The 23,429-nt window shown below is 49.5% G+C and overlaps 5 protein-coding genes across 7 annotated transcripts; 1 reads left to right on the top strand and 4 right to left on the bottom strand.

The window, feature by feature from the left end:
• Positions 1-8: 8 nt before the first annotated feature.
• On the bottom strand, positions 9-2,177 carry LOC131258797 (lysosomal aspartic protease). 2 transcript variants are annotated; one of them, XM_058260179.1, is made up of 4 exons: positions 2,106-2,177; positions 1,703-1,822; positions 1,159-1,288; positions 9-1,081 (listed from the first exon to the last, which is right to left on the bottom strand). In XM_058260179.1, the coding sequence occupies exons 2-4, from the start codon at positions 1,771-1,773 to the stop codon at positions 113-115; spliced, it is 1,170 nt and encodes a 389-aa protein (XP_058116162.1). In that variant the 5' UTR covers positions 1,774-1,822; positions 2,106-2,177; the 3' UTR covers positions 9-112. The 2 variants fall into 2 exon arrangements, with proteins under 2 accessions (XP_058116162.1, XP_058116161.1); XM_058260178.1 differs by lacking the exon at positions 2,106-2,177 and having other exon boundaries at positions 1,703-1,856.
• A 331-nt stretch (positions 2,178-2,508) lies between these two features.
• Positions 2,509-8,016, top strand: LOC131258795 (A-kinase anchor protein 17A). 2 transcript variants are annotated; one of them, XM_058260174.1, is made up of 6 exons: positions 2,538-2,587; positions 3,357-3,542; positions 3,607-4,067; positions 4,301-4,558; positions 4,689-4,896; positions 4,976-8,016. In XM_058260174.1, exons 2-6 carry the CDS (start codon positions 3,492-3,494, stop codon positions 7,517-7,519), a joined length of 3,522 nt encoding a protein of 1,173 aa, XP_058116157.1. In that variant the 5' UTR covers positions 2,538-2,587; positions 3,357-3,491; the 3' UTR covers positions 7,520-8,016. The 2 variants fall into 2 exon arrangements, with proteins under 2 accessions (XP_058116156.1, XP_058116157.1); XM_058260173.1 differs by having other exon boundaries at positions 2,509-3,542.
• Positions 8,017-8,171: 155 nt separating this feature from the next.
• On the bottom strand, positions 8,172-12,573 carry LOC131272489 (bumetanide-sensitive sodium-(potassium)-chloride cotransporter-like). The gene is made up of 7 exons (XM_058274233.1): positions 12,290-12,573; positions 11,516-11,615; positions 11,043-11,430; positions 9,447-10,974; positions 8,897-9,370; positions 8,546-8,825; positions 8,172-8,483 (listed from the first exon to the last, which is right to left on the bottom strand). The coding sequence occupies exons 1-7, from the start codon at positions 12,571-12,573 to the stop codon at positions 8,370-8,372; spliced, it is 3,168 nt and encodes a 1,055-aa protein (XP_058130216.1). The 3' UTR covers positions 8,172-8,369.
• Positions 12,574-14,996: 2,423 nt separating this feature from the next.
• Positions 14,997-19,728, bottom strand: LOC131258453 (bumetanide-sensitive sodium-(potassium)-chloride cotransporter-like). Its single transcript, XM_058259776.1, has 7 exons — positions 19,586-19,728; positions 17,771-18,258; positions 17,155-17,690; positions 16,096-17,075; positions 15,548-16,018; positions 15,186-15,456; positions 14,997-15,110 (listed from the first exon to the last, which is right to left on the bottom strand). The coding sequence occupies exons 1-7, from the start codon at positions 19,726-19,728 to the stop codon at positions 14,997-14,999; spliced, it is 3,003 nt and encodes a 1,000-aa protein (XP_058115759.1).
• Positions 19,729-20,685: 957 nt separating this feature from the next.
• On the bottom strand, positions 20,686-22,957 carry LOC131258496 (coiled-coil domain-containing protein 149-B). Its single transcript, XM_058259821.1, has 5 exons — positions 22,819-22,957; positions 22,040-22,741; positions 21,881-21,965; positions 21,652-21,796; positions 20,686-21,584 (listed from the first exon to the last, which is right to left on the bottom strand). The coding sequence occupies exons 1-5, from the start codon at positions 22,915-22,917 to the stop codon at positions 21,026-21,028; spliced, it is 1,590 nt and encodes a 529-aa protein (XP_058115804.1). The 5' UTR covers positions 22,918-22,957; the 3' UTR covers positions 20,686-21,025.
• Between the last annotated feature and the right edge of the window lie 472 nt (positions 22,958-23,429).

Below are 23,429 nucleotides of genomic sequence, written 5' to 3'. Positions count from 1 at the left end.
TGCATTAATTATTAGCTGATTTTGTAATTCATTTTTCTAGGTCTATAAAAAACCACATGTTTAAAAAGTGTTTGTCTTTCGGCAAATTAGCTGCTGCTTTGGTTTTTAGGCTTTAGACAGCCGTAGCGAAGCCCACACGGTCGTTACCCATGTCGAACTCGGTATAGTATTTGCCAATAAAGACATCTCCCAGAATCCACAGCGGTCCATTCGGTGGCGGAATATCAATGCCCATGAAACCGGACAGACAGATCGTCTTGCCCATCTGAGCGATGCGTAGGATATAGTCGGCCCCCTCCAGCACAAACGATTTGCCAGCCAGGGTGAAGGTAATCTTCGGCAGGCTCGGGATCAACGAGCAGTCCACCATGTACTCACCGTTCAGGATCGGGGTGCCTCCGATGGCCTTGTTAATGGCCGTCACTTCTTCGACCGGTCCCGCAATGAGGCTGGTGCCCGTGTCGGCAATCGCTTCGCAGCCATTATTGCAGAACTGGCTGTCGCCAACCGAGACCGCATCCATCTTAAACTGCCAGTACGCCTTACGGTCCACGCTCAGGTACGTGAAGTCGCCCGTGTAGTGCTGCGGGTCGGAACCTCCGAAAATAATCTCGCCACCCTCGGCCGCACTTGGATCGCGGTTCAGGTAGAACGAGAAGACGGGCGAATCAATCTTGTTCTGATTGAACATGTTGTAGAACACGGGCACCACGCCGTCCACCGAGATCGATTTGTACGCCAGCCCGAGGATGCCATCGAACTTGGCGGCCACAAACACCAGACCCGGCTCCTGGATCGCCTCGGCAAACGTTTGCTTCTCGACCGCAACGCCTCCCACGGTGACGGTATCGGTTGACAGGTATCCGGTCAAGCTCCCGGTGCCGTATTGAATGTGGAACGCCGTACCGTTCTTTTCGAAGGTGGATGACTTCTTAGCGTTATACTTGTTGTGCATCAGGCAGGCAATGTTCGTGAATGAACACTCCTTCGACGGTACCCAGAGGTTGGACGAACCCGTGTCGAAAACCACCTTGAAGCTTTGCGGTGGTGTTCCGATCGAAATAGCACCAAAGTATTGAGCCTAGCGTAGGGTATGCAAAAGCAGAAGAATTAATACCATCCATTACCAACGGATAGAGACATTTTTGTTCAACTTACATCGAGATAGTTCGACAATGGCTCCGGAACCGGCCCAGTCGTATCTCCATACTTCAGACGGAGCTGCCTGACTTCGGTTCCAACGCTACGGAAATGATCCCGGGCCGACGGGGCCTTATGCAGCGGTACTCTGAACGACGTAGAAAAAGAAGATTCGGTTGAAAGAAACCATAATATGCATTTCTTCAAAAACAACAACAACAAAAATTCTCGTTATCAACCAGTAGTTCGCCCTAAGCGATGAGATGTGAACTCTCCTGTATGGGGGCCAGAAAGGCCATCAAAATAACGCGAAACAATCGCGCACGATAGCGATTTATCAATCAACGTAAACACGAAGCCATAATACAGCTGTAGGATGAGTCAGACATGTTTGAACCGGACCGTTCTTTGTTATACGCTAGAACTTCGCAGGTCAATGCAGGTGAAAAGGGAAAAAACGAACGCTTACCGTTTCAAATTACATAGGACAATGATGAATAATTAGATTACAAGTCTAGCGAGTAAAATAATACGCGAATGTTCCAAGAGATGATGGACTTACCTTACGAAATCGGCATTCCCAAGTATGGCCAACGCTAGTAAAACGATGGCGACCGCCAGTTTTTGAGCCATTTTGTATATTTTCGTCCCAATCTACGGCTTCAAATGATATTACAGTTACCTTTACGAAACAAAAATAAAGCCAAGAAAGAAAACACACACGATAGGATGAAAATAAACTGCAGTTTTTGTTAACGCGACATTCGTTTTCGCTTTTTTCAACAAAAAATTTGCTGATTCACAAATCGGCGAAACCAAAACAGCTACGCATCACAAACGTTAATCGTTTGGTGCCGGCTTTCTTTTACGTAGTTTAACTTATATTAACATCTTTAATTGCTTCATTAGCATGTTTATCACAGAAGTAGTTCCCAAAATCAGATGCATTTTAAAAAGTTACTTACTTTTTTAACACTAGATAATCTGCCGATGTTTTACGTAGAAACGCTGATTACAAACTGGTGCATTCAGTCGGCTGCGACTTTTATTTCTGGTGTTGAAATGTTCGAAAACGTCGAACATAACTGTCACAACAAGCGATTTTCGAAAACCAGACCAGCTGAAAGTATCGAAAAGAAAATGAAAAATTTACTCTTAGTTCCCCATCGGAAGTAGTTTAAACATCGTTCTAATTCGCCACACAATTTAATGAAACCCGGCTAAAGTAAAAGTAATTACTTTATGAGCCAAATAAGTTTGTTCCAAAATAATTTCCAACATGGCGCAGGTAAAGATGCTTCTGTCAAAACATTCTGTCAACGAACCGAAGCTATCAAACCTTTGCACAGCACTAGTCACTCTGACGAACGAGCAATTTGTGGCACCGAGAATAAAGTGAAAAATCTACCATTTGCACTGAAAGAATCCTTTAAAATTAACACAAAAGGTCTACTGGCATATCAACTGCTGACCCTGGTGCCCGAGGAGATGCGATTTGTCGCAAGTGCGAGACGATTTTAAGCCTTAATCACCTAGCAGCGATGGTGTGACCTTTTCCCACTTCCCCGAGGATTGGGCGAGGAGGCCAAAAAGAAAAAAAGCTCACATCAACTCTTTCGGGAAAAGGCAAAAAAGAGCACATCGGAAAATTTATCGGACGACTTTTCATCGGCAAAATCATCGATTCCGGGCGTCCCTAGAAAGCGGGCCCCTATTTGCGATCGTGCAACGGTGTGGTGCGGTGGTGTGTCTATTTCCAGGGATTTTTCTTTAGTGGGATAGCGCGGAGGAGGAGCGTCGGTTTTGCAGTACTCTTCGTCCATCCACCATTGCACCAGACGTCCCGTCGTAAATTTGTTACTCAGCTAACTTGATTCTTCTTTCTTCTTTCTATATTTTCGCGTGCTCACACACACACAAATGGTGTGCTGAAAAACGAAAATTGTTAAAACATAATGAATGCCAACATAAAATACTCAATCGTTGAATTGCCAAAAAATGGACAACTACCAAACTGGCAATGATTGAACGAAACGTAAAATTGTGAAAATGTGCTGGTGATGTTTCTGGTGAAAAACTAAACGCAAAACTACCAAAAACTGCCTGGTGAGCTTTGCATCTTTTTCGTCGGCTTGGATTGTGTTGTGGGGTTGTTTTTTGTGTGATTTGTGACTTCATTTTGCTCGGGGGAACGACGATTGGCCAAAATGATACAGACTATACAAGATGTCAACGATTGCGTGCCGCTCTATCTGCCGCACAGCTTGTACCTCAAGCCGCTGGCCAAGTTCAACATCTCGGTCGCGCTGCCTGCTACGATTACGGGCAAGACCATCTCCAACTTTGACGTCATGGAGAAGATGCGCCAGATGATACTGCCGGATCGGTTCTCCCTGTTGAAGGTAAGTAGTCCAAAATTGGTTCAAAGATTGATCACCCTCTCTGACCCCTTTACTATCATCTCAGGTCTCGAAAAGCACCGTTGGCTTCATACGGTTTGAAGGGGAGCTCGAGGACCGAGGCAAACTGAAAGCCGTCCTGTCCCGGCTCGACGGTCGCCCGTTGCGGTTGGCCGGGTTTGACGAATCGGTGAAGGTGCGAGCATCGGAGGCGAAGGACGATTTCCCGACCCGGCACGATTGGGATTCGTTTTTCCGCGATGCCCGCAACATGGACGAGATGAAGGCGGGCGAGCGGCCCGATACGATCCATTTCAGCAACCTGCCGATCAAGTGGTTCTGCCCACGGCACGCCGAAAACGACGACAACGCCAAACCGAGTGAGAACATCTTCAAGCGCATCTTCGAGAAGTTCGGTGAGGTGCGCGCGGTGGACATACCGATCTGCGATCCGTACCGGTCGCAGATGAAAGCGCACATGTCCGGTATGAAGAAGTTTAGCTTCGACCAGGAGATGTACTTCGAAGGGTATGTTACGCCTGGCAGGGCAGCTGATAGTATATGAATGATTTTGGGACGCAGGATGATGGAGCGGTTGATTTTACATAAAGAACCAATCGTCTGTCGATCGTGTGTGCGTGTGTTTAAAGTTCGTCCAAGTTGTTGGTCTCCGTTTCGCAATGTGTTTGTTCTTTTTCTTCTCTCCTTTTTTGTCTCCGTTTGTTTGCTTTCTTCCACAACTGCAATCACACCGGGTGTAGGTACGTGCAGTTTTCCGAATACGTCGGGTTTGTGAAGGCGATGGACGAGTTTCGTGGCATGAAGCTGGTGCGCAAGGAGGGCGAACGTAACCTGGCGGTTACGATTGCGGTGGACTTCGATCAGACCAAGCATCTAAGCGACGCGTCGGTGAAGAAACGTCAGGTCGTACGCGATCGTTTGATCGCTGTCGATCGGGAGAAGGAGGAACAGGAGAAAAAACGATTGGCTGAGGAGGAGGCGCGCAAGGAGCTGGAAAGGTTTGGATGATATATTACCACTTTACCAGAGTATTATGTTTTAGTTTCTGATTTATCTTTTCTACAACCGTACAGACATTTTTTGTTAATCAAATGAATTACTAATGCACATGTGTGTTTTCGCATGCAGAAAGCAAAAGGAAGAAAAGCGTCAAGCCGAAATCGAGTTGCAGTTGCAGCGGGAACAACGGCGTAAGGAAAAACATCTGCAAAAATTACGCCAAAAGGAGTCGGATGAGATCAGTCAAAAGATAAGGCTGGAGGAGAAAAAGTTGCTCGAAGCGCAGCGTAAGCTAGAGAGCATCCGTCTATTGGATGCATTATTCGAACGCATGAAGGTTAGCGCTTTTTCCATTCCATATTTACACAGGAAAGAATGGGTTTCAAAATGTCTTATTTTATTTCCCACCCCGTCAGATGAAACACTCTCTCGAGAAAGGGAAACAAAAAAGCCTCATATCGAGCGATGGCGAAGGGAATGATAACGTAAGCGTTTCATCGACGCAGGATCGTAAGAAGAAGGCAAACAAGCTGAAAGCTACGCAGGAAAAGGAGCTGGAAAGGATGCGGGTGCGTTTGAAACAGGCCAAGGATGGCAGTGTGCTGAAGAAGGTGCTTAGTTCGGGACTCGGCGTGAAGGTGGAACGGTCCCGTTCGCCGAGCATCAACACGATCAGCTCGGACGATGCAATCCTTAGCGATACGCCCCAGACGAAGGTGAAGAAGAAACGCAAGTCGCGGGCATCCTCCAAGAAGTCCGGTGACTCGGATGTGTCCTCTTCGGAAGAATCGTCGAACGAGGAAGAGGAACCGCTATCTGGTGAGGAGAAAATAAAGCGAGAAAATCGGGACGGTCCTCAAGCGCAACAACATCCTTCGGCTCCGTATCCTTCGGCTCAGGGCATGCCGTACGATCGAAGCGCAATGGGTTACGGACCACCGATGCATCCCGCAGCAGCCTATCCTCCGACGGCCATGTACCCTGGGATGGACTGGACGGCCGGTATGAGCTACCCGTACGCTTACGATCCGTTCTATGCGCAGTACTACGCGAGCTCGATGGCATACCGAGGCCCGTTCCGAACGGCCACCAGAGGTCCACCACGCTATCCTCGCGGTGGTCCGGGTGGTGTTTTGCGAGGTCGTGGCAGCGGTTATCGTGGCCGCGGCGGATACGACTACTATCGGGGAGGCCGTGGTGGCGACGATTACGATGGTTACGTCCGAACGGGTAGTCGATCGTATTCGCGCTCACGATCCCGGTCACGGCATCGACGGCGGTCAAGTCGAAGCCGAAGCCGTCGGTCACGCTCGAGAAGTAGCCGTAGCAGAAGCCGCAGCCGAAGCCGCAGTCGTAGAAGTCGCAGCCATCGTTCGCGTTCCAGTTCCCGAACGACTTCCAGATCACGATCGCGCTCACGCTCCCGAAAGTCCAAATCGGAGCACCGTAGCCGTAGTAGGTCAAAATCGCGGTCCCGTTCGCACAGCCACCATCGGAGCAAACGCACCCGCTCTCGATCACGCACCCGCTCGGATGAGCGATCGAAGAAGCCTGCCGTGCAATTGTCGAAACCGACGTCGAAAAACTTGGTTTCAACCATTCGGGGCTCTACCAGATCGCGTTCCCACTCCCGGTCGCGTTCCCGTTCAAAGTCGCACTCGCGTTCCCGCTCCAACTACAAACACCGATCTTCACGAAGGCATCGTTCCCCTCGGCCACGGCGTGCTGACTCCGCTGAGCCTAAGGCGCCAAACGAACCGGATCAGCAGGAGGAAGAACCCTTCATCCCGGGTCCTATAGGGCCTAGATCACCGCCCGAATTACCGCCACCACCAGAACCACCGTTCATTCCCGAGCATAACAATGGGGGTGCACTCATCGGAAACGTCCGGGATGAAGACGAGGAGCCGGCGGTCGTATCGGAATCGTTCAAAAAACATCGCATCATTGTGCGAACGGATACGCTCGGTTCTAAAAGTACAAAGGAAATCGAAGAGGAAGTGCGTGAGCGGCTGCTGCGACAGCAAATGGAGAGGGAGCTGCAAGTGCGCAAGGAACGGGAGAAAAAGAAGCGCCGCGCTAAGGAGGCCGAGGATCATAAAGAGGAAGACGACGACGATGACGAGGAGGAAGAGGATGATGATGAGGAGGATGACGACGACGAGGATGACGAAGAAGACAGTGACGAAGATGATGAGGAGCGTCAGAATGATCGTCGTAAGGTGCCCGAGAGGCGTACGAGAAACCATACAAATCCAGAACCAGCCTCACACGGCAACGGGCATAAGCGCAGGGAAATTCGTCCGCCAACAACACCACCACCACCACCAGTACACCGCAGACGTGAAGGCAAGTCTCCCGATCAACGGGAGTCTTCGCGACGGGAGGCGCAGCAGCGTTCGGGACGTTTTAATGGCGAACCACGGAAACCACCTCGTACGCCTTCCTCGTCCGAATCGCAGGAAGACTCAAGTGGAAGCAGCAGTGGTAGTAGCAGCGAAGCAGAGAATCCAAGACGTGCTCGTCCCGCATCACGCACTCGACCGAAATCTCCCGACAGTCCAGACCGGCGGCATCGACGAAAGCCCGATGGGACGGATGGGTTGGACAGAAGAAGACCACACGAGACTAGCGCGGCCCGTCCCGACGACGGTGTGTTGGAAGAAAAGCGCGCCCGAATGGCTTCCAGACAGGCGTCGTCTGCGGCAGGGATCACAAGAGGGCGCTCGCAGGAGACCCAACGTAGTATCGATGGAGGTCGTGCCCCCCGGTCTCCGGTAGGGAAAGGACGGCTTGCGCCGCGCCAGCGAAGTCGTAGCCGGGAACACCATCGTAAATCGTCCCACTCACGAGTAGACGGCCGTCGGAACGAGGATGGCATTGGGGGGGATGAGTCGATGCGGCGCCGAGATGTAGCTGTGAGTTCTAGGCACGGCCTTCGGGGTAGTCGACGGTCGTAGAGCAAATGTTTCAGTTGAGTTGGAGTGACGTAACTAGAACACTAGCATTTGCGGGACGGTTAGTGGCCAAAACCGGTTCCTGTAAATCATTAGTTTGTAAACCCCTTACCACTTCCGTTCATAAATTAAAAAATAATATCGGGCGTTATTCCATCGGTAGAAGTTCCACAAATGCCTTTTTCATTCCTACATTACCGACAATTTCCGGTTTTAATTTAGTTGAGCTGTAGCAAAAAACGAACCCAAAACGAACGTACTATTTGTGTGTTCTTTGGATGGATGAAAATGTTGGAATAATGGCATCTTTCGGCAATTGGAAGAACACATTATTTTTTGTTCATTTTTGAATGAAAAAGGCATTTGTTGGATGCAATATCGATGTAAAAACGCGACTAAATTACAATAGCGAGTGTACTTTTCTCATAGAGTTCAATCCGCGCGAGATTAAGATAAAAGTGTAAAAATAATAAATTTGATCAATAATGTCTCTCTCTGTAGTTTGGTGCGTACGTGTTTGGCGTATTTATTTGTTGTATCACGAATAGTGCCGGAAAGTGGAAAAAATTATTCCAACTAGGGGTTTTATTATATATTTATAATTTCTTGATTCTCTTCTGTTCTGCTATAAAATCTGTTTCTTTATTGAAAGAGTTTTCACTTTTTGGCGTAACGACCTCTTGGTCATGCCTACCCGTTAAGGGCTTACGAGACTTGTTTGTCCTCTCGTAGAGGGGAGGAGGGCCCGGTCTCGGTTGGGATTCGAACCCACGCCGTCGAGGTGATAAGCCCCGGCGCTCATGGGCCGATTTTCTAACAGGCGCTACCGCTCGGCTGTCGCGGACCCCACTTCTTACGAATAAAACGTGAGTACCGACGTTTGGTTACCTCGTACCAGCAGCATCGGGGGCATATCCTTGGTAAGCATCTCCAGCCAGGACATGTAGAGTGGAGCGGACACAGTTCCCTGGCGAAGATAAAAGCATATCAATAAACGTACTTTGAGTTGGTCTTTCAAGTGGGGCTCACCAATCGAGGCATGGGCATCGACATAACGATCAGTGCCGCTTCCGGCGAGTGTTCCAGGATCATTTCGCGTAGGCGTAGCTGCCGGTTAGTTTTTACGTCCATCGCTGCCCGCTCCGTATTGCTCAGTTCTGGTGGGTTGAGCTGCATCGGGAATGGTTCGAAATGTTTCAACAACTGTCGATGCATGGCGACCGTGTCCGGCCGGGGAAGCTTCGCCACATTCGGCAACATGGTAAGCGAGGCGTATTCGATGCGTAGTTTCGCAAGAAGGTTGGCCATACTGACGGAAAAAAGCAATAGTGGTTACGCACACCTTTTCACACTTCACGTTCTTTTCTGGTTGTCACTTACTTTTTGCGGTCCTCTTCTAGCGCACTCTGCCTGTTGGTGAGGGCGAATACGCGCACTTTACACAGCGCCCACTTCGATCGGAGCGACAGGATGTGCGGAATTAGCATCGTCAGCCCACCATCGTCGTACAGCCACCAGACGTCGATGGTTCCGGAGGCCTGTTTGCGCCGGAACACTTGCAAGCGGTCGAGCAGCTCGCGCGGTATCCAGGAACCACTCCGTGAGACTGATGGGACGCTTTCACGGCTAGTTCTCGACGGGCTGCCCTCGCTATTCATGATTGAAATCTTGCGCGGCCACTTCATTGCCTTTCGTGGGGACACATTGCCGGTGAAGTGCTGTAGGCTAGCGAAGGACTCGTTGGCGCTCATCGTGCGATTGTCATCCGGTCCGGGCTCGTTAGTAAGGTGCGTAAGGTCTAGCCCATTGGGGAGCCTTAGAATAGCGAGCGCCATCCGGTTGTCGAAAACGTCACTATGAAAAGGAGGAATACATGTTTTTTGGTAAGTTGTCCCACGAACTGACGTTCTATTGTATTGCAGATTCTCACTTCAGCACGTTGTAGTAAGTTTGTAGGTCCACCAAGGAACACCGCATCCAGTCGGACTTGTACCCGATCAGTGCAATGTTTGGCGCAAGCTTCCCCACGCCAGCAGTCTGAATGAGCGCTCGCGCGCCCTCACCAAATCCGATCCCATCGAGCTGCTGGTAAAACGCACGGATATGGCGCTCCCTCAGGAACCGTTGGCTATCGACAGCCCTCAGCTCTCGCCGTCGATGGGAAAGACGATTCGGCACTACGTCACCAACGATCATCAGAGCCTGCCCTTTGGTGATTTGATGTGCCAGATCGATAAGCGGTGGTCGGGCGGATGCCTTCCCAGCCAACACCAGCACCGACGGGTGATAGTTCTTGACGTGATCGCCGACGCACTGCAGGCGGAAGGCGGCCGAAAGGGCAGACTTGTACGTCTGTGCTTGTGTCGTCGAGCCCCAGTTAACGTTTGGTTTACGGTAAAACACGGTCAGGTGAAGTACCGTGATCAGCACCATCGTAACACCGGTCGAGATGATGTCGATCAGGAAGGCGATCAGCACGCACAGGACCGTTCCGAACAGGCTCACCCAAGGGTGGTAGAATCGGAAGGTTGGACGCCATCCGATCGGTTTCACCGTGGCCGCGTGAAACGTGCAGAAGTTGATCAAGGCATACGACGCTAGGTAGAAGTTGGTGATAAGAGGCGCGATTAGATTCAGTTTCGCCAGCAGTACGAATAGGACGGAAACAGCGAGCACCAGCGCATACGCCCGGTATGGTTCTTGACGTTTGCCGTATCCTCGAGCGAAGAACATCAGGCCTGGGTAGAGCCGATCGGTTCCAAGCGCCTGAATGATCCGTGGCACCGACAAGAGGTTTGTCAGTGCGGTCGAGAGAGTGGCCGCGAAACAACCAGCGTAGATAAGGAGCCCCGAAACGGCCATCAGTTGCATTACGGTGTAGTCGTTGTGCAGCCCGTACTGGCACGGTTCGTCGGTGGTCAGCGCTCGCCGGCAACGGTCAACGAATGTCCCATTCACTAGATCCTCCAGACTACCCGTGGCATCGCGATGACTTGCGGAACCGGCAAGCAGCACAAACAACACATAAGACACACCGGATATGAGTAGCGCCAGCAGCGTACCCTTTGGTATGGCTGTAGCTGGATCCTTCAGCTCGCCACAGATGTTCGCTCCAGCCTGAACACCCGTCACGCTCGGGAAGAAGATACCAAATACGCTGAAGAAGTTCTGCTCGATCCCCTCGCTGTAGCGATAATCTGGGCCAAGGTTAGCCAGCAGCCGATCGCCCGACAACCCCGAGAAACCCTTCCCGAGCTGTTCGTCCGTCCTGGGGCCGACGAACACCCCGACGACAAAGTTTCCGATGGCGATCACGATAGCTAGCACGAGAAAGTTCTGCACCTTTATCTCCCAATCCATGCCGACGGTGCAGATCACCACCATCACGATGATCGTGATCGTGCCAACGATGCGCACGTCGTTCAGTCCTCCATCGACAATTTTTACCCCGAAACTCGCTACAAAACACATGGATGGAATGGATTAAAAAGACCCGCCGTCAAGTGCCCGATTGCCCCTTGTTTACCTAGCAGCTGGTTCAGTGAGTTACAGAACCCGATCGTGTTCATCGATGCCGCGACGGAGTTGGCAAACGCAAGCACGATGCCCACCGCACCGCCAAACTCGGGCCCGAGCGAGCGAGAGATCAGGTAGTAGATACCACCGCCCTTCACCTGCCCATTGGTGCAGATGGCCGACAGCGAGAGGGTCGTGATGACGCACACCACGTACGACAGGCCGATGATAAGCAGCGTCTCCAGAACACCCGCCAGCGCCACAATCCAGCTGAGCCGCAGAAACAGCATTACGCCCCAAATGTTCAGCAGGCACGGAATCAACACACCCTGTATCCAGCCAAAGCGCGTTCCGTGTCCCCCGCCCCCCGTCGGCTGGTCATTCTTGTCGTTCGACACCTACACGGAAGGAGGGTGATCGGTTGAGAGTTCAAGTGACAGCATCGTGGCCGTGAAGGAGGTCAAAACCAGGGAAAGTACTTACCGAACTCTGCTCGTCCAGGTCACCGTGCAGTTCCCCTATCGAGGGACGCCGAATGGCTTTCTGCGACATTCGATAGTGCTCCAGGCGCGGAAGCGGATCGCTACGGTGATAAGTGGAAAGGAGTGTTATCAACCACTTGAATGTGAATTGCTGAGCGGTAAGTAGTTTGTTTTGATTTTTTTTTATATTTATGCAATTATTTATGCAATTATGTTTCTGGCTCAATGAACAGAATGTTAAAATGGATAATGAAGTTTTTCAAAGTAGTTTTGTCTGGATGCGCTCGTGTCCAATAATTTGATTATTTGTTACTAATAGAATCGATGGATGATACAATTCAGACACAATGTTGGGTCAAATAATTAGCGTGAGGTCGATTCGACTCGTCCAATCGTCGACCGTACGTTTCATGTTCGATCATCTGTTCTGTATTAGCTTTTGTGTATGTTTTGTGTACGATCTTTTATTTTCCTGCTGTGTTGTTATGCACAACACTGTATTCTCTGCGCTGCGTTGAAAGCGTTGATGTCATCGCAAGTGTTTGTGAGTTTCCTGCTGGATCGTGATTTACTCGTTTAAGATGGCAGGAACAGCTTTCTCGAACGAAAACACTAGCCATGTTCTGTGCGTTGATATTCTCGTTTGAAACATCCTTTACGGTTGGCCGTCATGCCAGATATCAACACTATTTCAATTCGTTCAAAAAGTCTACAAACCACCAGGCGCCTCCTTCGAACAATGGACTGGTTTGTTCTCGTTAGTTAGGTCACTTACCTTGCCAAGTGATTATCTGTCTCGGGATGACCTTCGTCACGCATAGAATTGTCGAATTCCGACTCCAGATCGATCGAAGTCCATTCCTGTTCGGTCGGTTCGCCTTCGACGGTAAAGATGGCCACCTTCGGCAACGTGGTCGTATGGGCTTCTGTTGGTTTCGGATGCACAATGTGGTCGGTTTTGCTGTCGGTTGCATCGGGTTGCACCGTTTTCACCCTCCGAACCGCACTCACCATGCGATCGATGAAGCTCGTCAGTGGAAAACGATGGCTCCACACCATGCTGGATTGTTGTTATATTGAACTTTTATCTGTTTTACTTTCAACTTAACTTTCGCTGGTAAGTGGAAGGATTTCGATAGATTGAAATTTGTGCCCGCTCTACGGTGTTCACACTATCAACCGATCAATGAAACCCTGTCCGGAGAACTGAGGTTGAAACAAACCGTGGTACCCTCGGGTACCGACAGATTCATTTTGGGAACTTTGAAAACAAACAACGCAAACCCATAGAACACATAACGCGTTGGTCGTGTAGTCAATGTAGTGTTTTCAATGTTTTTCGGACCGGACGGATGGAAGGGATTGGTCCATTTTTAGCAGTAAGAATTAGCACGAAAAGCATGCCAACCGGACCAGAATCCGGCGCTCAATAGGAGGTGAAAATTGATACTGTAAACAGACCAATCAGCTGTTCGATTCAGCTCAGACAACGAAAATATTGTGTGCTTCCAGCATCTCTGGAGCTAACTAATACGCTTATGGGGAGTAATGTGTAACGGAGTTGTTTGTTTAACATGTTTTATCGCAACACATAACTCAATACAGGCAGTTGGATGCATGCCTTTGAATTATCAGTCCACATCCGTCTGAAGTGCTGTGAATGACGATAGTACTTCTTTTTCACTTACGAAAATAATTCGAAAAAAAATGTTTTTTACATACTCTTTATGTTCCCTAGTAACTTAACGGAATTGTTTAAAATATTTCCCCTAGCACGATGAATTCGTTTGAAAACACTTTCACTTTTTCGCTAATTATTGTCGCGCCAAGGTGCGATCTGTTCGTACCGTTTTTGTAAAAGAAAATAAAACTTTTGGGCCACTTTGGACATGAATTAGTGTTTGTAAGCTTCACACGGTTGTTTCAGTCGGCACCCGATCAAACGAGAAGCGACCGGTTTGCAGTTGATTGAACCGGATGGAACCTTCTGTGTTCGGGAAATTTGCGAAGAAATGTTTCAAGCTGTTTATTTGTCGGTAAAAAAAATTATAGCATGTGATGGATAATTAATGAGACACGTATCATATTAACCGGAACTGGTCGTTAGTATGACACTATTTTTTCATCTTTGAAAGTTTAAAACGTTCAGTTAGAGTAACTTAGTGAAGAGGTGCCAAGAGTTTGAAATCGTTGGTTCTGCTTGGCTTAATTACTTTTGAATTTATCTTACTTGTTTTATATGTATGTATTGCAGCAAACAATTTCACTATTTGGGCACATCTTTTGTTCAACAGATTTCGTTTAAAATATTATATCCCTCTCCTGCCTCCCTCGGGTTGTACTGATCACTGGTAACACAAGAATTTTTATTTTGCCAAATCGCACACCCGCCAACGATGGAATTTCCGAGGATACTAAGAATCCTCCAGGTTCGAGTACCTTCCCTGGTGCACCTGTCGACCAGCCTCGATCCATATCCCGTAACGGGGGACAATATTTATTTTCTAACTCCACACAGTGAGGCCTTTCTATAAAGACGCGTGCTAGCGTAGGTTTAAACAGCTGCAATAATTTGCCGCTTTACCCATTCCCGGACCAGCAGCACCGACAAAGTGAATACTTGACACATGCGGTAGATATTTTGTGCCATTACTGTGTCAATGGTGTCTTGCGGTAATGGCGTTGGATTGGAATTTATTCTCACTACAGTTGAGGCCCTAGAGCGTTTCAACTAAAAAACAAAATTGCGTGGAGAAACATGGACATTGTAGCGAGAGAAAAGTTACTTTCATAGGAGTGGTGGTCTTAATAAGTCGATTGTTTTCTAAATACCACATATGATATCCACCCTAATTGCATAATATGTGTGTAATATTAACTTAGAAACACGCAAATCTCTTGGATTGTTTAATCCCTATTTGCAGCTGGTTTGCATCCGTATAGTTCACACAAGGAAATGTTATCCAGCGTTCTGTGATGTATGTTTTATCCATCAGGTTTAAATCGGTTCATGAGCAACCGAGCCTCTTAAATAATGGTTCCGATTGTGTTCATAAGTGCTCCAGCAAATAAGGGACACACGATTTAACTATTTCCCTCGATCCCTCCACAATCGAGTTGAGATCACACCGATCTCCGGACCGGAAAAAGGGCAAACCCCCGCCTAAGCAAAGGGTGTTTCGATTGATGACCGTCGCCTTCGATCGAGCAAAACATCGTCATGCATGATCCAATTAGCACCGGAACACCGTGTGCCTTCCCAATTTACATTCGCGTGTCGGATGTCGTGGGGCGGCGCTAAATGTATGATACGCAGCATCCACGGGATTGATTGCGGAGCTGCTGGTAAAGACACACTGCACAAATCATTCGTTGGATGTTGAATTTTATTTGCCGATGCGACCGAGTGGGCCACCACCGTTGGGTTTGGTTGGGATTGGAACCCGTCGAATTATTACATGTATGGTTTTGCTTTTTGGTTTCTAAGAATAGAACGTGAGCACTTCCGTTTGGTTACCGCGCACGAGCAGGAACGGTGGCATGTCCTTGGTTAACATCTCCAGCCAGGACATGTACAGAACGGCCGACACGGTGTCCTAGGTTGGTCAAGGAAAAAACAATCATAATTCCGTCGCACAGTTTACATCGCCTTTCTTTTCTCTTAAACGTACCTGTCGCGGGACGGGCATGGACATGACGATAAGCGTGGCCGACTTCGAGTGCTCCAGCAGCAACTCCCGGAGGCGCAGTTGGCGGTTGGTTTTGATCTCGAGCTGGTGCTTCTCCGCCTCGGACAGCACGGGCAGATCGTCGTTGCTATCGGTCACGGTACGCAGCACCTCACGATGTTCCAGGATTGTCGACTCCATCGGTTTATCCGTCACCGTGACCATCGTCAGGCTAAGGTAGCTGATGCGTAGCTTGTCTAGCAGGATCTTCAGACTATAACAGGGGACAAACATCAAACGCAAAAGGCGGACATGTTTAGAACCTTTTTTTTCGCTTTTCGGTGCCGTCAATGGATCGTACTTACTTCTTTTCCTCTTCCTGGAGGTTGACCGACGAGAGCGCAAACACCCGTATCTTACACTTTTCCCACTTCGAGCGGGTTGTTATGATGTACGGTAGGAGCATCGTTAGACCACCGTCGTCGTACAACCACCACACATCGATGGTGCCCTTCGGTTGCTTCTGCTTGAACAGGTTCGCTTCCGGCTCGGCCGTGACCTGCGGTGGCGGATAGTCAAAGGCTGGAGCGGCATGGAACGTCGGTGCCGGTGACGTCTGGCTGGAGCGCGTCGATTGCATCAGCTCGTGCAGGTCGAGGTTCGAGTTGACCGGCATCAGCGAACGTCGGGCGATCATCCGCTTGGGGACCGCAATGGCCGTCTCCTGGGGCGATGGTACCGGATTGTAGAGGTCAGTACTCGAGAGCCCCTTGAAGATGTCCAATCCCTTGCCCATACGCAGGATCAGCAATGCGAGACGGTTGTCGAATGCGGTGCTGTTGGGGGAACGAACGAGAATTGGATGACGTAGAATGGCGTACGTCCGATATTGATGGGAACTTGGCATACTCACTGCAGTGTATTGTAGTAGGCATTCAACTGGTTGTGTCCAGCAGTACGCCAATTGTTTTTGTACCCAAGCATCAGAATATTGGGAGCTAGGCGACCGAAGCCGGTCGACTGTATCAACGATCTGGCTCCCTGGTCAAAGTCCACTCCGTCGACAACCTTGTAGAACGCCCGAATGTTGGAGTCCTTCAGGTAGCTCTTGCCCATATCGGACAGGGTACGGCGTCGCTTGTACGGCAACCGCTGGGGTATGATATTACCAATCACCATCAGCGCGCTGTGCTTCGTGATCAGATGGGCAAGATCGATGAGCGCCGGCCGTTGCATGGGATCGCCGGCGATGGCGAGGATCTGTGGCTGATAGTTTTTCACGTGATCGCCAGTACCCTCGAGGTTGAGCGTCGAGTTGAGTGCCGTCTTGTAGGCTTGCGCCTGCACCGACGAACCCCAGTTGGCGTCCGGCTTCCGGTACACGACCACCAGGTACAGCACGAAGATGAACGCCATCGCGACGAAGGACGAGACGACCGAAATCAGGAACATGATCGCCACGCACAGCACGGTAGCGAGCAGGCTGACGTACGGATGGTAGTAGCGGAAGGTTGGTCGCCAGCCGAGAGGCTTCACGGTGGCCGCATGGAACGTGCAAAAGTTGATGAACGCATACGACGCCAGGTAGAGGTTGGTGATGAGCGAAGCGATCGCGTCCAGATCGGCGATCAGGATAAAGATGAGCGACACGAAGAACACCAACCCGTAGCCGCGGTACGGTTCGCCGTGCTTACCGTAGCCCTTGGAGAAGAAGATCAGCCCCGGGTAGATGCGATCGATGCCGAGAGCCTGAATCAGTCGCGGCACGGACAGGATGTTCGTCAGGGCCGTGCTGAGTGTGGCCGCCCAGCAACCGGCGTATGTGATCGCACTGGTGAGCGAGATCAGCTGCATGACAGTGTAGTCATTGAGCAACCCATAGGTGGTACAGTTCTGCATCGGACATAGGGTCCATAAAGAGGGCAATCAATAAAACGGGTTGGACTTGGCGAAGGAAAACAGCTCTACTTACTCCTCCCGCACAGCTGGCGAATGTAACGCCCACCAAATCGCTAGCATTTCCAGACGCTTCCCGCACCGCGGAACCAGCAGCCATGAAAGAGAACAGCACGTACGAGATGGCCGAGATGAGACAAGCCCATAGCGTACCCTTCGGGATGGCCGACGCGGGATCGCGCAGATCGCCACAGATGTTCGCTCCACTCTGAATACCGGTCACGCTCGGGAAGAAGATGGCGAACACGCTGAAGAAGTTTTGCTGCACCCCGTTCATGATCGTATACCCCGGTCCCATGTTGGCGGCCAGCAATGCCCCCGAAATACCGAGAAAACCCTTGCCGATATCCTCCTCCGAGCCGCCCGGACCGATGATCGCACCGATAATGAAGTTGAAGATCGCCACTACGATCAGCACGAGCAGGAAGTTCTGGGCCTTCACCTCCCAGTCCATTCCGATGGCGCAAATGATGATCATGAGCAGGAGAAAGATGGATCCCACGATGCGGATATCGTTCACGCCACCGTCGACGATCTTCGTGTCGAGACTTTCTGTGGAAGTTGGGATGGAATAGGGACAGCAGGGATTGAGCTATATCCGCAGAGGGAGGTGCGGCACGCTAGAGCCTTACTCAGTAGATCGTTGAGAGAGCTGCAGAAACCGATCGTGTTCATAGCCGCGTTGACCGAGTTGGCAAAGGCGAACACAATGCCAACCGAGGCGCCAAACTCAGCCCCGAGCGACCGCGATATGATGTAGTACAGGCCGCCACTCTTGATCTGCCCGTTCGTGCAGAGGGCGGACAGTGAGAGCGTGGTCATCACGCACACCAGATAGGACAGTGCGATGATGATCAACGTCTGGATGATGCCCGCCTCGCCAACGACCCAGCTGAGACGCAGGAACAGCATAACACCCCAGATGTTCAGCAGGCACGGGGTGAGGACGCCCTGAACCCAGCCCAGCCGGATGGCGTGTCCCGGTGCCTTCGTATCCTCCTCCAGCTGTTCGTCGGGTTGGCCATCCTTGGAGTCGCGATCACCGTGCAGCACACCGATTGAGGGACGCTTCGCATTGCGCTGCGAGGCCCGGTAATGATCCAAGCGAGGTAGCGGTTCACTATCGGGGGGAGTGCACACGAAAGGGACAGGATTAGACAGGGATTAGGGCGGACGGGACTATTGGTGGTTCACAGCCATCCGTTGACTGCCAGTGACCGTGACGAAGGGTGACCCCCAGCTCAAGGTGCAGCAGCATTGCTGTCGATTAATCTGACGCATGCTGACGACGGCTTGCAGTTGGGAAAAAAATCAGGGCTGACAAGCGCGGTCACCGGAGCAGGTACCGGTGTGTCGATCGGCTTTACCCCAATCAAGTTATTGTCGCCATCGAGGTTCGCTCGTGTCACGATTGAGCTGGTGCTCGGAAATTTCACACCATTAGTTAGCGAATATTAGCCCTCGAATGAGTACGGTAAACGGAATCGAGTGTTAATTAAATTATTTTTAGTTTTTTTTAGTCTCGCTTCTAACATTTTGCCTTGCCTTTGGTCAAAGCAATGCCGAGAGCGTGGTTGCGATATCGTTTGATCTACGACCTGATCGTACTGTAATGAACAATCCTGGAACCAAATCTTTTCTAAAAACATTCTATGATTCATATTTGTTTTGCTGTATATTTTTCAAAGCTGCGGAATAAGGGTATATTATTCCACACACATTTTTCAAACCTTTCACTTGCCGTACAAATACTATAGAGCGATAAGAAGGGCACCTGTTTAGGTTGATTATTGAGATGTTTCCATTATATTTTATAACGTTAGGATAAAACCCAGGGAGATTTAACCGGGGAAAAGAAGTTGTTTTTTAAAAATTTATTTATCGTTTGGTATCCCAAACGACCATAATTTCAACTGAACCAAACATCATAGCGAGATACGAATACTATAAGAAAGCAAGGTTTTTTTTTCGATATTTCGATATATATGAAGCGATATTTCAACAGTCAGCACTACTTGTAATGAAATTTAGTAGCTTTAAAAAGTTTTTCACTTTATGATCGAGTCGGTAAAGGAGCTTGTGACTTTTTTTTTTAAATAAGCAAAACAACCAGAATGATCGTAGTTATTTGGGAGTCCACTGTACTCATCGAAACCAACGTATTTTTGTTCAGGAATGATTTTTACTAATAAATATTTTTTTTAAATATTTTGCTAAATCGCTATCTTTAAACTTCTTGCTTCACTTTACGTTACTTTTATCAATTATCGTTTTAATAACAACCATTTGATGTTATATTCGTAAATCAAGCATTAATCTGTTGACTTCATTAGCTTTGCAATGGCGAAGCAATTAAAATAAGAACATTAGTGCTCTTGATCTGATTTGAGGCCGTTTGTTGTAGGTAAGAAAAACGCATTCTACCAACCACCAGCCTTGAGCCTTACCTCAATCCTAGCAAACTATCGCGATGTACACGGGTGTCTCCGTTGCCATTATTCATCTCCAGCACGACAGCTTCGTCCGATATGGTGACCGTTGGGTTAACAAACCCTTGCCCAGTCCCAGCTTTGGCATCATGCCGCACCATTTTTCGGCCGTCGGTGGAATGTAATTCGTTCACCGTCTAATATAATAATTTATTTAACACAATTTTATCGTTTAACATCCACTTAGTTCCACTTGTTTAGGCGGTGTTTATGTAAAACGACCCCGAACCGTTGCACAAGGGGTCTTTTGGGCCACAGTTTAATTTCTTTCGCCCAGTTGATCACTTTGTAGTTTGCCGTGACGAAGCTTCAGGCTCCAAGGCACCTCGGGGTTCGTAACCAAAATTTGTTGCACTAACTTTTTCCACTCGTCCCAGAAGAGAGGCTCGCGCAGGCACTTGATCGAACCATTCGCACAGCGATAGGGACACCACACAGGGGACGACACTTGACACACACCTCAGTGGACGGTAAGTCCATATGGGCTCGCGGCTGATCCGATGCGTCTTATATATATAGAGACTGGGCCAACCAAATACCGTGAGGCTGTCCCTTTTGATCGGGGCAGAAAGCGAAAGAGGTGGTCGGACGAGGACGATAAGAAATCAATCTTGACTCCCCCCCCCCCCCCCTCTCCCCCATTCCCACCATCAATGCCGGTACTACAATGCGGCTCCCCACTCACACTTTTCGTCGGTGCCGTTGCGTTGCGGTGAGTTTTAGCGCAGCACCGCTAACATGCCGATCCGCCGGGAGAGATCGCACCTCGGCACCAGACGGGACACAATGGTGCAAGATTAGCGCACGGGACCAACGGTTCGTGTCAACGATCGGGTGAAAGGAAACGGGGAGGATCAGCGCATAAATCCCCGCTGTTTGAGGACGTCACAGAGCAGCATGGGTTACTCCGTCACAAGGCTCACTTTGTTGGTTCGTTTTTTCTACGAGTTCCGTCCTCCTATTCCTATTGACTAGAACTCTGTTACTTACCTACCTCCCTCTGCGTCTCGCAGCAGTTCGAACAAACACGGTTTTGTGTGGTTTTAAAGATATTTGGTTTATTTTGCATAACACTTCGCGATCCGGGAGCACCGGATCGCAGATTCGCCTCAACGTGTGTCGTCACGACGTGCGGTATAATCAGTTTCAGGCGGATTCGATCACGACCGCCTGACGGGAGTATGGGGGATCAAAGATTGCCAAGGAGTTAGCACAGAGATGAAGTTTTCTCCATAGAATATAATGTGGATTATAAATAGTGGGAAGAGAAGGAGGAAAACGAAACAGACATGACGACCTCCCTGTATTCGGAAGGTTTGTTTTCCTGTTGTACACTTACACACCTTCCTGCACACTAGGAGAGGATTAGTAACGCTCAATTCGTATTCTAAAACGTAATCATTGCACCTTATCGGCCGAATCTTTCAACTGCTCTATGAGTGCCGCTATATCGTCCGGCAGTTGGGGAAGCTTTTCATCCACGTTGAGATCTCGTTCCACCGACGCCACCAGCTGTGCTATCGCTGCCTTGAGCTCTTCCGTGTTGGAAGCGGACGTTGCCGCACTATCGTCCGTGGCGTGGTCTATGTCTCCATCGCAATCGTTTTCGCCGTCATCATCATCGCCCTCTTCGGAATAGCTGAGCGCACCACTCTTGTTTGAGCACGACGATAGTGGCTCGGTTCGATTTCCACTCTGCGACGGACCGCTGGAACTTGTTCCTTCCGGGGGAGCACCCTCTAGCGTCGTAACGATCCGGGGAGTGTTGGTGTCACCGTTCGAATCACTTCGATGGCTGATGATATCCTCCGGATCTGGGTATTGGTCCACCGTGGCCGAACTGTACCCATTCAGTAGGTACTGGGAGGGGGACAAACTCGACAGTGTTGCCCGGTCGCCACAGCCAGCCATAATTTTAATACGCTGCTCTAGCTCGGCAATTTTGGATCCTAACAACCTGCAATTCGATTTTAAATGTTTACACAAAGGGCCAAAAAATAAGTATTTAGTTTCAAAAATCTTACTTGTTCGTCTTTTTCTGGTGGGCCAGGGCAAGGCTTTTATCGTTCACATTATCTAGAAGCGCTAGACATAGTGACTTTAGGTCAGAAATTGTCGCTGCTTTCAACGGCAATTCGTCGACGGTTCCATTCTCGAGAAGATGTTTAACTGCAAGTAAAAACGATCGTTTCAGGAAGAGTTCTAATCGAAAAACATTCTGCGATAAACGAATGCTAGCTACGTTCCGCCAACCTTGAGAATGAGACATGATAGTTTTGTTATTGTTGTTGTTGCCGAGCTTAATGATACCCTTTTTCCGGTTAGTTTCCAGCATGGACTATATGCAAAATTAGTATTTGTTAGTTAACTAATAACTAGTCGTCTAGGTAGAGCTAATTTATTTAATTTTACCTTATACTTGCTAGCCGCTTGCCGTGCGAGGGCCAGTTCGTTTTCAATGTTGGTAATCTTCTCCGCCTGATATTTATTCTCCAGTATCAGTCCATCGATGTCCAGCAGGGGCTGCGGACCACCACCATCGCCACCCCGTAAGGCCACGTTCAGTTCGTGATTCAGTCGGTGGGCTTTACACTTGTACGCGTCCCGCTCCGTGATGGCTTCCTCTTTTTCATCTAGCAAGGACCGGAAATCGTACTGCAGCTGGGCGTTTCGCTTTCGGAACTGCTCGAGCTGAGCTATTAGCCTTGATTTGTCTTCCTGCCACATCTTATCACCGCCGACCGACAGCAGTGACTCGTTCGTTGCCTTCAGCTTGCCACACGTGTCCTGGAGTTCCACGTTTCTGGCGCGCACCACTTTAATGTCACCCTCGAGATCGTACAGGCGCTGCTTAAGCGATTCCAGCTCCGTCGTGAGGGCTTCGTTACGCTCGCGCGTTTGCTTGACCAGCAGGCTGACGGCGGAACTGTTCCCGAAGCCGGCCGCCTGAAAGTCGGGCGAATTCAGGCTGTTCTTGATGGCCGAGTAGCGCAGCTGTATCGTTTCCGCCATCAGCTTGAACTGGTCCCGTTCCGTGCGGCATTTCTCCAGCTCGTACCGTAGGATTTTCAACGCTTCCACCTTGCTTTGAAGTTTGCGACTGAGGGCTGTGTACTGCAATCAAGTGCATAATATGTTACAAAACGTGCTTCCGCTTACGGCAGGAAGTAGACCAATGCCCCAAAACATACCTCTTGCTCATCACTTTCTGTATCCATATGTTGTTTGGTCTTGGGCACTACCGCGCTGGAAGGATTCTTTCTCCCTTTTGCCATCGTTTTACTGGCCATCTTTAAACCATACGTTAACCGAATGATATTTAACTAAACGTTTCTTCACGCCTGATTGTAAGCAAAACTTTTCCCATAGCATGGGACCAACAACAAAATAATCCACAACGTGATTGTTGATGTTGTGGACTATTCCCAGTCTAAAATTTTCGGCCAGCTCTCGGATCTCTCGCTCTAAGTTTCACATTCGATCCTGCTTACACTAGGACGGGGGTAGACAACTCGCGCTGAGAGTGTGTGTGGCGCACGGCGAACTGAGAGTGTGTGCGTTTCCAACGGGTAGAACTCGCTCCGCACACCACACATACGTTGTGTCCCCGCGTACCTCGCCCTAAAGCGATTTTGTTTACCTGTTCTCTCTTCGTTGCCAGCTCGTTTCGCGCGTTTAATTTACTTTTCGTTCAACTATCAAGCAGCAAGGTTCGATAAATAAAGTGCATTAGAAAACATCAGTGAAAAATGTCTGACAATATTAAAAGGATGCGGGAAACTGGCAATTTGCAACACCGAAT

Source organism: Anopheles coustani, chromosome 3 (assembly GCF_943734705.1).
Source record: "Anopheles coustani chromosome 3, idAnoCousDA_361_x.2, whole genome shotgun sequence".
Classification (NCBI taxonomy): Eukaryota; Metazoa; Arthropoda; class Insecta; order Diptera; family Culicidae; genus Anopheles; species Anopheles coustani.
The sequence above is the reverse complement of the archived record's forward strand: the minus strand, read 5'-3'. Positions and strand labels throughout refer to the sequence as shown.

What these genes read in the sequence shown, in the direction of transcription:
- LOC131258797 (XM_058260179.1), bottom strand. Translation starts at nt 1,773, where the DNA reads ATGGCTCAAAAACTGGCGGTCGCCATCGTTTTACTAGCGTTGGCCATA. An exon ending in GGGAATGCCGATTTCGTAAG is followed by an intron (nt 1,289 to 1,702) that starts GTAAGTCCATCA and finishes TACGTCGTTCAG; the next exon opens with AGTACCGCTGCATAAGGCCC. An exon ending in CATTGTCGAACTATCTCGAT is followed by an intron (nt 1,082 to 1,158) that starts GTAAGTTGAACA and finishes ACCCTACGCTAG; the next exon opens with GCTCAATACTTTGGTGCTAT.
- LOC131258795 (XM_058260173.1), top strand. Translation starts at nt 3,348, where the DNA reads ATGATACAGACTATACAAGATGTCAACGATTGCGTGCCGCTCTATCTG. An exon ending in CAGGAGATGTACTTCGAAGG is followed by an intron (nt 4,068 to 4,300) that starts GTATGTTACGCC and finishes CACCGGGTGTAG; the next exon opens with GTACGTGCAGTTTTCCGAAT. An exon ending in CATTATTCGAACGCATGAAG is followed by an intron (nt 4,897 to 4,975) that starts GTTAGCGCTTTT and finishes CCACCCCGTCAG; the next exon opens with ATGAAACACTCTCTCGAGAA.
- LOC131272489 (XM_058274233.1), bottom strand. Translation starts at nt 12,573, where the DNA reads ATGGTGTGGAGCCATCGTTTTCCACTGACGAGCTTCATCGATCGCATG. An exon ending in ACTTACTACAACGTGCTGAA is followed by an intron (nt 9,371 to 9,446) that starts GTGAGAATCTGC and finishes TCCTTTTCATAG; the next exon opens with TGACGTTTTCGACAACCGGA. An exon ending in CGATGCCCATGCCTCGATTG is followed by an intron (nt 8,484 to 8,545) that starts GTGAGCCCCACT and finishes TATCTTCGCCAG; the next exon opens with GGAACTGTGTCCGCTCCACT.
- LOC131258453 (XM_058259776.1), bottom strand. Translation starts at nt 19,728, where the DNA reads ATGGTGCGGCATGATGCCAAAGCTGGGACTGGGCAAGGGTTTGTTAAC. An exon ending in TCGCCAGCTGTGCGGGAGGA is followed by an intron (nt 17,076 to 17,154) that starts GTAAGTAGAGCT and finishes TGTCCGATGCAG; the next exon opens with AACTGTACCACCTATGGGTT. An exon ending in GCCTACTACAATACACTGCA is followed by an intron (nt 16,019 to 16,095) that starts GTGAGTATGCCA and finishes TTCCCCCAACAG; the next exon opens with CACCGCATTCGACAACCGTC.
- LOC131258496 (XM_058259821.1), bottom strand. Translation starts at nt 22,917, where the DNA reads ATGGCCAGTAAAACGATGGCAAAAGGGAGAAAGAATCCTTCCAGCGCG. An exon ending in CAGAAAGTGATGAGCAAGAG is followed by an intron (nt 22,742 to 22,818) that starts GTATGTTTTGGG and finishes ACTTGATTGCAG; the next exon opens with TACACAGCCCTCAGTCGCAA. An exon ending in CACCAGAAAAAGACGAACAA is followed by an intron (nt 21,585 to 21,651) that starts GTAAGATTTTTG and finishes ATCGAATTGCAG; the next exon opens with GTTGTTAGGATCCAAAATTG.